Source organism: Lethenteron reissneri, chromosome 33 (genome assembly GCF_015708825.2).
Source record: "Lethenteron reissneri isolate LAM-NWPU_2019-01 chromosome 33, ASM1570882v1, whole genome shotgun sequence".
Taxonomy (NCBI): Eukaryota; Metazoa; Chordata; class Hyperoartia; order Petromyzontiformes; family Petromyzontidae; genus Lethenteron; species Lethenteron reissneri.
In genome coordinates this window covers 16,012,306-16,026,033 of record NC_083811.1, presented here as the reverse complement: position 1 = coordinate 16,026,033, position 13,728 = coordinate 16,012,306, and the positions used below count along the sequence as shown (strand labels likewise).

Sequence of the window (13,728 nt, the reverse complement as noted above, 5' to 3'; positions counted from 1 at the left end):
TCTCTTTGGAATGTTCACACTTAAATTCTAACTTAGCAATCTTTGAAATACGTAATCAACCAGGCTATGCGTTAATTGTGTGTTGACCGACCCTCTGTGTTGTATTACATTACATTTCGATATTTTGCTAGGTTATTTAATTTTAGTGTGTCCTTCTCCTGATTTTCAGGCTTGCTTGCCGTGTCATCGCACTTGCAGCACCACGTTTTTGTTGTTCACTCATTGATATGCTAATTTTTTCTCTAACCCCCCCTCCCTCTCTCTGCCTCCGCCCCCCTCTGTCTATTTAAGGCCACCCCACAGAGACGATCACCTCTCTCTGTTACCTGTGTTGCTCTCTCTATGTATCTTGGTGATATCTGTCTGCTAATATGTCTGTCTATAGTTTTCTGGTTAGATTTTATGTCGCTATTTCATTATACCTGATGATGATTGCTTGTGTTGCAATCGAAACGTCGTATTCTATTATTTAATTTAATATTTTATCTTTAGACGTGACTTAACCGAAAGAACCAAATAATAATTCCTGCAGTCACGAAAGTTCTAAAATTAAGCTCTCCTTATATTTGTGGGGGAGCGGGTGCGAATGGAATCGAATTCAAAATCGATTCCTTTAGAGCGAAATCTTACATTCGAATCGTAAAATCTTGGATTCGGTCATCTGTATCGAATGCGGAGAAGGTTGATGGAGGAATCGATTCCGCCTCGACCCTTGCGCCTCTCAGGCGCGGTGACGTCGAGCGGATGGGGGGAGGGGGTACTCGGCGGAGTCGCCGTTTCCGGTGCAGGCCTCGCCCCCTTACCTTCACCCCGGAAGTGACGTCGGACACTGTACACACGTGGAGCCAGCGCGCGGTACAGTGCGTGTTGGAGCTCGCGGTCAGAAACGGAGGAGCCGGAGTGTGAATCGTCCTCGTGGGGTTTGATTCTTAACGCAGGAGCGGCTCGTCAGCTCAGAGATACAGCTGGGAACAGGGTTCACCAACTCAGAGGTATATCACCACATCTCGGGTTCATCGCCACAGACACCGGTACGCGGTACTGTATATCAACACCATACGAACAAGGTATAGAAGCATTCATTGAATACATAGAGCCGCTGAATGCCTCAATAGATACAACAATGTATACCGTTATTGATGATAATACAGATTCCAACAACGCAGTGTTTATGGCCAAGGAGATGCGATAAGAGGCAGGCTGCAAGATCATGGCCCACTGGACACGTGAATGAAGCTGCGTGTTTGTGATTACAGAGCAACGGAACGGCCTCCACAATGAAGACGAAGTCGAGCCACCACAAGTCTGAAAACAGGTTTCGCGTAAGTGCCGCGGTGTTTCAACGGCTAATTTCATCTCCTGGTTAAGTTGTACGTTACAAATAAATTGAGATGTATTCGATTGCTTTCTTAACATTGCCCTATAATGGAAACATAGTGTGCAGTGCAACTACTCTTATCCGAGAAAACAAATTCGTCAATAACACTTTGTGTATGTGGGCTTGAGTTGGCAACTGCACTTTAGACCATACGACCCGAAGAGAATAAAACATGTAAACTGTTTTATGATCAGTTTTAAAATAGACGTGGAAAGTTACCTCAGAGTAGCTGTTGAATAACACACTAATTTAAAAGTATTACTAAATAAACTCGTATTAAAAGTATAGTAAAAATATTCCTGCACATGGTATGATAAAAAAACTTTTTTTTTATTCCATATGATGTGAGGACGCTTATTGATGCGTATATTACCGTGACAATTACTAATCGACGTTGGTGTAAAACTGGCCGAATTTATATAACATGGTGATAAATGTACCCCCTTTTCTACCAAATGCTGGTGTCAGTCGCCTTTCCGTCATCTTGATCTTAATTGGATCAAGCCGGCGAGGCTCCCAATGGGGCTAAACAGTTGGAAAGACAAATGAGATCCACTATCTTCGTTACATATCAACCAGTACATGTTATCATTCGTGTGAAAAGCTATTCCCGTGATATTTAGTGAAAATGAGTCGAGCCTGTGATAAAGTTATTTCTCGCTTTTCTCTGCAGTTCCTGACCTTTGCAGAGCGTTTGGCGAATGTCAACATCGATGTGATCCACAGGATCGACCGCACGGGCAGCCTCTCTGAGGTGAGGCCTCTCCGGACAGCAGTGGCATTGTCTCTGTTCCAGTCATCACGTTTCCGCTTCTAAATCAACTAGTATATATATTTATACATATGGAAAAGTGTTTTTTTATATTTTATTTATCCCCGGCACAATTTTGTGAACGTTAATACGTTATAGTCTGAAAAGCATCTGAATATGGGCACTAAATGAGTATTTGGATATTTTGGCTGGAAAATAAAATGGTGTCCTCACTGAACCATTGTTTTCAGATGTGTATAACTGGACTGTTTCTGTGACTCAGGAGGTGGAGACATACTTTTACGAAGGACTGCAAAAATGGAAGGATCTAAATGCCACGGAAAATTTTGGTATGCATTACATTAAACAGTCATTTTCGTGTAGGAAGTTTCCAAATGAATTATCACCTTGAAATGATCACAAATATTTTCCTTGAATAATTGCGTGACTACAGCAGGTAAGTTCTACCCCATACTCTTTTGCAAAGTAACTTTGACTTTTTGAATACCTGCCAATGTTCATGTATAAGTATGCATTGGTTGTATAATGTGCGGTTTGTGTTCGCAGGTGCATTTTTACGAGAGGTGAATGGCTTGTGCCAGTCATTCCCCCAGCTGGTACACCACCAAAATGCTGTTGTCCAGGCCCTCAAAGCACATCTACAAGTACCCAACAGCCTGGCCTTACAGCCACTGCTGGAGTAAGCCCACGCCGTACTTTTATCCTGTCACTAGCTTTACTACCCGGCTTCGCCCGGGACTTGGATTCTTGTCTTGAATTAATACACGGCCTACGCAGAGGGTTGGGGGGGAGGGTGCGTGACGTCAGCAGGCACACTGCGTAACGCTGCCTCAAGCGGGTGACATGACAGATGTGACGTCACCGCTCACTTGCCGTGCAAAATATATGCATTATCGCGCCCCAAACCCCGCAAAAATACCAAAGTCTTTATACTTTTTACATTGTGTACAGTCTAGAAGCTACCCACATGCCAAATTTCAAGTTTGTTGCATGTTGGGAAGTATGCTAAACATTTCGAACAGACACACATTCACAAATTTCCCTTTAATATATATTGACGAGCATTCACTGACTTGGATGTCAGAATTTTGGACAGCATATGCAGTAAATGGCTCTAGGCCATTGATTGAGAGATTATTTGTGCATTTTACATGGATTTTTTGGTACATGAGCGACCATGTAAACGAGTGCATTTTTACTTTTTTCATTACATTAAAATATTGAAACCTTTTAAATATAAATTTTGAAAATATAATCTTGACAGTTGCCAGACAATCAGAATTTCCCCTTGCACCTTTGTAGTTGTACGGGATCCATGAGCAATGTTTTCAGCGTGATGGTGCAGATTTGGTCTCTAACGGTGCATGCTTGTGTGTTTCTTCAACAGTCTGGTTGTGCAGCTGGCCCGGGACTTGCAGACAGATTTCTACCCTCATTTTCCCGAGTTTTTTTCCATTGTGACGGGGCTGTTGCAAACGCAGGACACTGACCAGCTGGAGTGGGCCTTTTGCTGCCTCGCCTACCTCTACAAGTACCTGTGGAAGCCCCTCATTCGGGACATCCAGAATGTCTACAGGTCTGCCCCTCAATTCAACACGGTCGTCAATAATATTACGGCTTTAAAGGAAATACATAATATTTGATGTGTCAGGCAGTGGCCCTTCATATAACATAGGTCAGGGAGAAGTTGTGAAAAATAGTGGGCAACTGTACCGTACACCATTGGTCCCTGATAAGAATTACAGTTTAAGATTGTTTCCAGATAAGTCTTAAATTGACATATAAGTACTTGCCCTTTTATAATTATTGGGTAACAGGCAAACCCTTCAAAATGTAGTTTGCACGAACTCATTTGTATGGAAAGTATTTCAAATGTTTCTGGCACATTGCATCATGGGTAACCATATTGCAGCATGGAATCGTATTGAAGAGATCCATTGTTTTCTGACTGACTAATTTCTTGGCCTCATTTGATTTGACATCAATGAGGCACTCAGGTATAATGTTCTCAATGCCTAAAACTTATCCATATATAATTTATCCTTTGCTCTCATACCATTACATTGGAGAGCTGATTATTCTTATACCATTACATTGGAGAGCTGATAATTGGATAGCTGGGGTAGTAAACAGTAATCTATATAGCTTTATTTTAACTTTTTGTGTTTGTGCAGTATGTACAGTACTCTTCTGGCACACAAGAAGGAACACATCAAAAATTTTGCAGCTGAGAGCTTCGCCTTTCTGATGAGAAAGGTAAATGGTGTATTGCTAAATTGTGATTCTCATGTTTTTATATGGTGACCTCAGCTCATGGAGGAGGGAGCTGTTTTGTTATATACCCAAGTACATGTTTACCCCTTAAAGAAGCCGATTTTTACTGCACCGAAAGTCTGTTTCTTAAAACTTTATTATGACATTAGAAATAGCATCGGAATAATATTGAGTTTGGAAAGCCATACAGATTATTACTAAAAAGGGGATAAAGGTATGTATATATTTTCCATGCTGCTTTAGCAGCAATGGTGTTAAAAACACTACCTTTCCACTTGGTCGACAAAATAGGGTGTCATGATTGTGTGATGATTATATGATAAGAGGTGCTTTTGCGTTTTTGGCGTAACTGATGCGATAAACAGGTTCCTGACCACAGCGCTCTCTTTGATTGGATGTTTACTGACCTGGAGCAAAACCCGGACAAGTGCGATGGGTTGGGTCGCCTGCTGTTTCAGATGTGCAGGGGGGTCCGCATGCAGTTCCACTCCTGCGCTGGCAGGGTGAGTCACATCTTGTGTGCTTCCACTGCTAAGGAGGGGGTTGGGGGGTTCGGGTATCACCCTGGCGTGTACGCCTCTCATGTAAAGTGTACGATCATACCGCTGTAGTTCACGTAAAACTCGCAACTTATGACTTTTATCTATTTGACCAAAATATTCCTTGTTTGCGATGTATTCTCGCACATGCTGTTTGAACGTATGAGTTTTACACGACTTTGTATGTGTGTGTATTGCTCATGAAGGCACATTTACACTACTGCCCTACTGCATACTAGATGGTGCTCTGCGTGGCATGACGTAACCATCGCATTATACGAAGCAGCATGCCTGGAAATTGTGTGACTCCCGCTAGTTTATGAGCTCACGTCCCAATGATGTTTAAAATGCCTTCCTTTCCAACACATATTTACGCGATCTAACCCAAAAACCTATTATGGATAATATTGGTCGCGAAAGCCTATGTGTTAAACTGCCCTCCTTAGCTCTCCCACATAGGTCAGTGGGGAAATTATTTGTAGGAACCACACCCTTTTCTTGGTCCCAACATTCCCAAAATAAAAATTGGATCCTTCTTACATAATCACAGACAAGAATCACTTAATCTTTTTGAAACTTTTCTTAGGTCATTTTTTCTGTTATTTTTTTACGTACTATGAAAACAAAAACCACACGGAGTCTCAAGATTTTTTTTCAGGAGGGTTCTGCACTGGGATGTTTGGCCAACACCAATGCCATATATGTTTAGTTGTGGGTGGAAATGGAGCAAATTAGGCAGAGAACATACAAACCACACACAGAGAGGTGCCCAGTGTCAGGAATCAAACCCAGGTGCTTACTGTGAGGCACAAGAGTATGTTGGTATTCATAAGGGAACGTATTGGACCACCGTTTGCATGCTTCAGGTGCTGCCGATAATGCTGGAGAAGCTGGGACCCCGAACGAAGGTGGGGCCTCCTCTGCCCTGGGCGGACGTGAGCCACTCTCTGTGCCAGATGGTCCAGTGGGTAGGGGACCACATGCTCAAGGAGCACTGCTCGGTGGTCTGGGACTCCCTGCTGGTATGCCTTAACATATTCACTCGTTTATATAATTGCAAAAGGACACACGTGCTTTTGTGGTTCAGCGTATATTTCGTGATGTATTGGGTGTGATCAGATCTACATGATTATTGAGTGTGGCGTGTCATTTGTATGACATAAGCACATTTATTTCATTTGATTAATTCTCATCTACACAGGATGCTGTTGCAAAGCTAAGCCAAATGTTGGCTGGAGACGGTGATGCTGAAGGCTGGGAGCAGATGGAGAGACTGCTGGTGGTCATTCTCACATTGCTCAAGCACGGGCGTGGAAAGAAGGTCACAGAACCGGAGAAGATCAGCCACGTGAGTTGCAATCCATGTGCCCCCCATAATACCGCTGGACCTTTACTTTAAACCAAAACTATAAAGCTTAAAACTGTTTTACCATTTGAACTTCACTCCAGTACAGGAGGCCCTTGAATATCGCAGGTTTATCTTCCGCTGTTTCGACCTATCGTGGGCAACCTCTTTGTATACCAGTTTAGTTATCGCGGGGGTTTGGCTTTTCGTGGGTATTCTGTACACAGAAGTACTGAGTCATTTGCTGATACCTAGAGGTGGGACAAGGCAGGCAAGAGACATGAGAGAGTCGGTGGGACCTCAATATTTGCCGTGCAAGGATCTCGCGGACAAAGACTCGCCTATTAACACTGTTGGCAAATGCTGTTAGCGAGCACCTCTGATGGCCAACAAGGCACACGAGGTAGTGGGTGGCAAACACCACGCCCGGCCGCCTTTGTCCCCCCAGTGGCAATATTTACACACTGCACCACATACTCATTTGAGGCTGAGTCGACCTTGGGGAGGCCCAGGACCGATTCAGATAAACTTCACTGGTGTTGGCCGTGAATGGGAATTAAACTTGGGTCGCTGGGTTAGTAGCGCAGCGCGCTAACCGCTACACTACCGCTCCCCACTCACGTACAAACACACGCACACAAAACCCACTTTGGGTCATCTTCGTTGATCGTTGAGTACAGTATTTATACTCGTATTTATTGTCTAGGAATGCTTTTTTTTTTACATGTGTATTTAAAAAATGTTTATTTGGTGTGCAGTACAGTACTTATTTTAATTGTGTTGTCTATTTTTGGTTGACTTTTTACCTAACCCCATAATTTTGGTAAGGCTTAAGTATTAGATATTGCGGTATTGGATTTCGTAGTACCCTCCCCCCCCACCACTGATATTCACGGGTCTCCTGTACTTGTTCCAGTCCATGCACGAGCTTTGCGTTCATGTGTGTGAGATTAAAGAGGAGTTTTACAAATGTCAATCAACAGGTGCTGGTGAGGCTGTTGGAGGGATTCCAAGTACCGCACGAGCGTGCATCCTCGCTGCTCAAGGTGGTGTCCACCCTCCTGCTGGCCGAGCACGCGTTCCTGCCCAGCCATGCCGTGGAGCAACTCCTCCGAGCAGTAAGCCCTTCTCCTCTGCGTGCAATTTTTTATTTTTCCACTACAGCTTGGCCGTGCTTGTATTTCACGTGACCATAGTGATTTATCATATAATTACGAATTAATGCGCTTGGATTATTGTTTTTTTTATAGCTTTGTGTGCGTTCTCTTTCAGGTGTTTGACAGCAGCTGCAGCCAGGAGACTGTGATTAATTTCTGCCTGGAAATGTTTGACGTGCCAGATTTTGAGCAGGTATGTGTACGCTGCAGCCACGTTTTTAGGACAAGAGATTAGGATGTGGTGCCCTAAGATAAGGATTTTTGGGACCGCATCAGTTGTTAGTTTTATATTTTGTATAGTTTGTTTAGCATTGCAGCTGAATTTTTCAATTTTGGAAGGTTATGAGTACAAATCCTGGTCAGGTTCACTTTGGTCCATCGGGCATCCACCGTAGGTAAAAAGAGGACCCCTTTGAGAAGTCAAGAGTGGTTGTCTCATTGACTTGATAATTGTGTAGTAATGTTTCGATGCACACGAAGCTGGAATAACAACTATGATTGAACAATATTGTTCTTTTATATACTTTGAGAACATAACTTGTTACATACACTTTAATAAAAAATATCCTATCCCAAACCTGATTTTAAGTGTACAGCAATCCCTTGCGAACCGTGGGGTTTAGGTCCCGGGCCCTATGGGAAATAGGGGGGGTTAGGGGAACCAGCCATGGTCAGGCTCATCATATCTGAACTAAGTTGCCTGTTTATTCACTAAACACAAATAGAATACATTACATTACACAATAACATAATAGGACGAACATACATTACATTTACTATTTTTCGGTTTTTTCGGTAAAGTCACGTAGGTAAAAAATTAAAATTAATGAAAGTAAAATAAAAATAAAATAAAAAATCACGACGTTTCGGAGGCAACACAAGTCTGGGAGGTCTTGCCGCTGATGGTTTTAGAGAGGGATGTTACCGACCTGTGGGTACTCAAAATGTCCAGGCTGCGTTTGGTACATTGGTTAACACGTAATAATAAACCGTGTGTACATGCATTCCATGGTTGGCAAGTCCGCGGTTAGTTGTTGTGCATAGAGCAACCATGGTGGATGCACAAGTCATACTGATTCTGTACCTTTCTCATTGTGCAGTTATTCTTGCCTCAACTGCTGCAGTACCTGGAGTGTTCCTTCCTGAAGGGTCAGGAAGACCAATCAGATATGGCTGTGGGCCTCTTGGCCCATCTTGTGCTAAAGAAAGCCCCACCGCCTACTGATGGTTCCATGCCTTTTGAGAAATATCCTCTCCTCTTCTTGGGGAAACAGCGAAGGTGCAGCCATTTGCCTCATCCACACAGCACGATGACATCTTGCTTGTGATACATTGTAAATGCATCATGTGTAAACATGAAAACTCCACTGCAGGAAAGTGTATTGATGCATGTAAGATATGTTAATCTTATTCTCCAATTCTGTTATTCTTGGACATTCGCTCCACATCAAGAGTTCTACCTCGGCAATATATTTCCAGTATTTGGTCCACGTTAGTAACAAATCTTTTCATTTTTTTTTAAAGTCTTGTGAGTCTGTCATGCATTTATATATCAACGAGTCCATAATTCATCATTAGCCACAATCAAACCACTGCCGCATGAAGAAGGCTGCTCCAAAGCCAGTGGCACTTTGCATAGTTCCATGCTGCAAACATCTATCCAGCACCAGCACACAAACTGATTTAATAGTACCATTTCCTCGTTGAATTAATTGCATAATAAACAGAAGCAATTTGCATCATGTATAGCCCGGTTGTGATTGTTGTCATCAAGGCTCAATTGGTGAGTATCACGACGAGGCAGAACGGTAATTTACTTGAAAGGCCTCGTCCCTTGGATGCTAACAGGAGCGCCCTGAAGAAGGGAAAGAGTGCGGTGGAGGCGCAGGGGACGTACTTGAATGTAGCGGAGTACCTGCTGGGGCTGCTGGAGATGCCGGGCGACGGCTGGGAGGAGCGGCTGCCTCTCCTCTGGGCCACTCTCCTTGTGCTTCCACATATTCGGTATGTCAACGAATGCATTCGGTGTCGCATACAGAAATGTGAACATGTGTGCCCGTGCTCACCGTTATGCTGGATGTGGGGTTGTATATGCGGTGGAATGAGTTGGTTGGTGTGATTGTTATTAATTGCATAATAAGTGTAACTAATACATACATCGGTTTAAACGTTTGTGTAATTCAACGGGATTTCTGATTGTAATACATGTACATCCTGCACATGCCAATGTTTTATTAGTTGTTCTTGCTGTAAAAGAATGATAGATTGGCATTTTATTTTGTGAAATTAACTTGCAGATTCTGCTGGAATTGAGGGGTGGTATTTATTGTTGCACAGCCTGTCCTTGGCCATCGTCTTCATGAAGTGGTGTGGTGTTAACGCTGGCATTATGATAACGAGAAAAGGCTCCAGGGAAGGTCATTGACGTCACCATTTAGTGAGAAGTCTCGTAATGTATGTAATGTGTGAATTTAACTACCAATGCCCCTTTCTCTCACAGGCCACTTGAGAAGATGTTTGTCAATACCATCTCCGAGCTCATTGATAAAACAGTAGCTGTGGTCAGAAACCAAGGCGAGCCAATATCAGGTGATATTTGTATAATATTGATTGCCAATATCCCTTCTAACATGTGAATATTATCCCAATCATTGTTTTGTATGTTCTGTGTCTGTTGTCAGTGTATTTTGTTCTGAGGCTCCCTGTGCTGTTAATGCTCTCCAAGAAGACTGATATACTTCTGCCTACTTTATTATATTTGTGAGTTATTTGATTGGATCACTTTGTCGTCATGACAGATCTAGCACTTCCGAAATAAAATTTACCTCACCTTCATCTTTTTATGATTATTATAATTTGCTAAGGCCAAAGAAATTGTGATTTTTTTTTTCCCTGTCATGGGTCTGCAAGGATTTGCTGTCGCGTTAAATAATGGAGAGGAAAGCTTAGATCTCTGCTGTTGCACAATCTTTCAATACTATATGGCTTTTAGAAATATGGTCTCATCACCTAGATTGATTTGTACAGGGGCAAGCAAAGTTTTTCTCTTTAGTAACGTAGTTATCACCTCTGCCGTGTTGAGCCAATCTTCCCGAGCTGTTTGCGCTGCAGGAAATTGAATATTTATCTTTCATTTAACATTGATTAATATTAATATTTGAAATATTTTAGATTTTTCATGTGCTTATTTTTTATTTGTGTTCTTTGTTCTAATGGCTTTACCTCATTGCTTACCTTTTATTCGTTTTGCTTTTGCAATTTTGGTGATCCAGGTCACCTTTGAAAATGAAACAAAACGAAACTTGAAACGTAAAACTTCATGAGCCCAGATAAATTTCGAACATGGGCACCACAATACCTGGTGACGTGGCCTCATTAGATTGCATCATTAGGGACCTGTGTGATTTTGCCCTATGAATGGCTGCAGAGTTTGCCACTAACAGTAGAGCAGAGCCCAGTCTTCGTTTTTGTGTTGATGGCCGTTACATTAAACCGATGATGACTGCCGGGCAAGCCCAGAATGATTGAAGGTCAATGGGTTTGCGTATGACAAACTCAATTTTGGCTGTATAATGGTTTTTGCACTTCGGATGTACATGCACTGATTCTTAGGTGCACATACAAATCAACATTGGGAGTTGGTATTTATACATTTATAATAAAAATCGTCATTACATGTTATGTTTCGCTGGGTCACTTGGATTTATTGCGCACCTTAAGAGAAACTCGTGTTGCTGATTTTCTTATTCGTGACCCCATTCCGATACACTGTCATTTTTACTATTTGTTTGAATGTCGACGGCAGGATTGGGCCGGTATTTGTTTTTAACACTTCTTCCAAATGCCTTGCGCATGTTTAATTCCACGTTTGTTGTATGCATACCATCACTGCCCTCTTTTTGGTGCTGACAGCTTTTCAAATACACCTTCTGGAGATACGCCAGCTCCTTCGTGTGATATTCATCCACGCTGTGGGGGCATTCAAGCAACCGATTGCTCTGTAACGTTTCTTTCGGGCCGCGTGCAGGGCTTTTGCTGTTTGTGCTGAGGCAGGCCGTCTCGTCGCTGCTCAGCCTGACGGAGGACGTGGATGTGCTTGCTGTCTTGCCTTGCCCACTGGTCATCACGCTGGTGCAGTAAGAAGCTCACTCTTCACCAGGACAACTCTGCTCTTTGCTTATTGTGGCGTGGTGGTATAATGGTTAGCACCTTTGTATTGCAAATCAGAGGTCACCAGTTGTCCACCCAGCAGAAACAGTGTGTAACTCTATGAATGGGTGTGTAACCATGATTGAGTGTAACTCTATTCATGGGTGTGTAGCGCTATGAATGGGTGTGTGGCTCTATTCATGGGTGTGTGGCTATATTCATGGGTGTGTAACTATGAATGGGTGTGTAACTCCATGGATCTGCTCTGCAGGCGTTTCCCCAGCGAGCTGTCCGTGCTGCTGCTGGCAGACCTGTGCTACACGAGGCTGGCGCTGACAGGGCAGCACCACCTGCTCTCAGCACAGCATCTGCTGGAGATTTTTCCTCCGCTTGAGAAAAATCTCTCCTCCTCCAGTGCAAGGGTACCTTAATTTGTTTCCAGAAATGAAGGAAAAACACGTCTTGTGTAGCTGAATCAATGCAGGGCACGCATCTAACAGAGCATTGGTTTAAATAAGCATAGCACTGCTGATGAGATACTGAATATCGCTTGAATTAAACCAATGCTGCTGAAAATGGCCACTCCGAGGAGGCCTTGTGGCTGGTGAGATCTGTCAAATAAAATACTCCTGGTTTTTTCTGTAGATGGATACATATGGGAAAGAGGTGTCATGTCTATTGTGTTGCTCATAGCGAAGGCAAGGAAACATTGGTAATGGGGCTCTTGTAAAATACAAATTTAATTTAGATCACATGTCTTTCTTATCCAAAATGTAGCTATAGCCTAGCTTATGGTCAAATACCTCCTTTACACAGAAACTAGCTATTGCCAAAGTAAGCATTTATAATATAAAATATATTAAATTAAGTTTAGCTTTCAATAATGTCATTGTTTCGTGGTAAATTACATATATAATGGAATATTTGCAAATGATCTTTGCTGCAATGATATTTGTATTTGTCTCTTATCATAGGTGCGGCTACTGACCCTAAGAATACTCAATAATTTTGAAGTAAATCTGCACAAGGTTGATGAGGTAAAATTCCCTACTTCAACATTTAATTTTAACATCGGAGGTTAACGTGGTTGGAATCTTTTAGCCAATGAACTTAGGAGTGATTGACCCAAAAATGCCTTATTTATGGGAAGATGCAAGATGTTTGTATTTAAGATGTTTTTGATTAAACCACAGTCCTGTTTAGGGTGTCCAGTCAAACCCCGCACGACCTGGGGCCCGTCGATTAGAGACTGCACATGGAGAGGGAGTGTGATCTCCTCTTTAGCTTCAAGATAACGAGCAACTCCGCACTTCCTTTGGACATGATCCTCAATCTGCCCTTCCCAGCCAGTCGGCCAGGAGCACTTGTACAGTAGAACCGCTCTTAACGATGGTAAATGGTTCCACGAAACTAGTCGTTAAGCGATTTGGTTATTAAGCGAGTATAGGAAATACACGTTAAAGCCTTCATTCGTTCCGATAGCATTTAGAGTTACCCTTCACCCAAAAATCGTACTTTGTAATATTTAAACAATGGATTTTAATACATAAAGATACTAACGTTATAAACAAAAACATTAAAATAAACATTGTTAAAAATGCATTCATAAAAAATGACTTTACCTACAACAGCCCGTCGTTACTAGGAGAATGGTCGGTATGCGAACACATTGGGCTCTATGGAGGCCCGTCGTTAAATGATTAGTCGTTAACAGGGGTGCTCGTTAAGAGGGGTTCTACTGTATTCTTATGTCGAACCTTCTCTCTCTCCGCCTCGCTCAAATATTCGCATCCAGCCTATATATCATCAGCCATTTAATGTTTTGAGAATGGCCCTGCAAAGTAATGACTGAAATGTATATATACACATTGTTAGCTTTTGTTGGAAATAAGTCAAATATAGTGCTGCAGAGCACACCATGAAAGAATTTGAGAATATAATCACACTTGTTTTTGGGAGAGAATCAAAGTAGTGGCCAGTGTGCCTGCAATACACCACCCATTCTATATACCACATACACACTTGTTCAGAATTAACAAATAGTGGTGGTAAGTAGATTTAACTTTCATAACCACTCAATGCATTCGTCAATAACGCTGCCTTCAGGAACAATA

General features: G+C 42.4%; 1 protein-coding gene across 1 annotated transcript in view; it reads left to right on the top strand.

Annotated features, from left to right (window-relative positions):
* Positions 1-836: 836 nt before the first annotated feature.
* The window catches only part of UTP20 (UTP20 small subunit processome component), a 115,551-nt gene continuing 102,659 nt past the window's right edge, over positions 837-13,728 (top strand). Inside the window, exons 1-18 of the mRNA XM_061564720.1 lie at positions 837-992; positions 1,257-1,322; positions 2,052-2,132; positions 2,413-2,479; positions 2,697-2,829; positions 3,538-3,726; positions 4,325-4,406; positions 4,790-4,927; positions 5,830-5,985; positions 6,165-6,311; positions 7,292-7,426; positions 7,581-7,658; positions 8,566-8,744; positions 9,314-9,469; positions 9,966-10,054; positions 11,493-11,601; positions 11,886-12,036; positions 12,589-12,651. Of these exons, the coding sequence (XP_061420704.1) occupies positions 1,278-1,322; positions 2,052-2,132; positions 2,413-2,479; positions 2,697-2,829; positions 3,538-3,726; positions 4,325-4,406; positions 4,790-4,927; positions 5,830-5,985; positions 6,165-6,311; positions 7,292-7,426; positions 7,581-7,658; positions 8,566-8,744; positions 9,314-9,469; positions 9,966-10,054; positions 11,493-11,601; positions 11,886-12,036; positions 12,589-12,651 (1,998 nt within the window). The 5' untranslated portion in view covers positions 837-992; positions 1,257-1,277. The remainder of the gene's footprint in view (positions 993-1,256; positions 1,323-2,051; positions 2,133-2,412; positions 2,480-2,696; positions 2,830-3,537; positions 3,727-4,324; positions 4,407-4,789; positions 4,928-5,829; positions 5,986-6,164; positions 6,312-7,291; positions 7,427-7,580; positions 7,659-8,565; positions 8,745-9,313; positions 9,470-9,965; positions 10,055-11,492; positions 11,602-11,885; positions 12,037-12,588; positions 12,652-13,728) is intronic.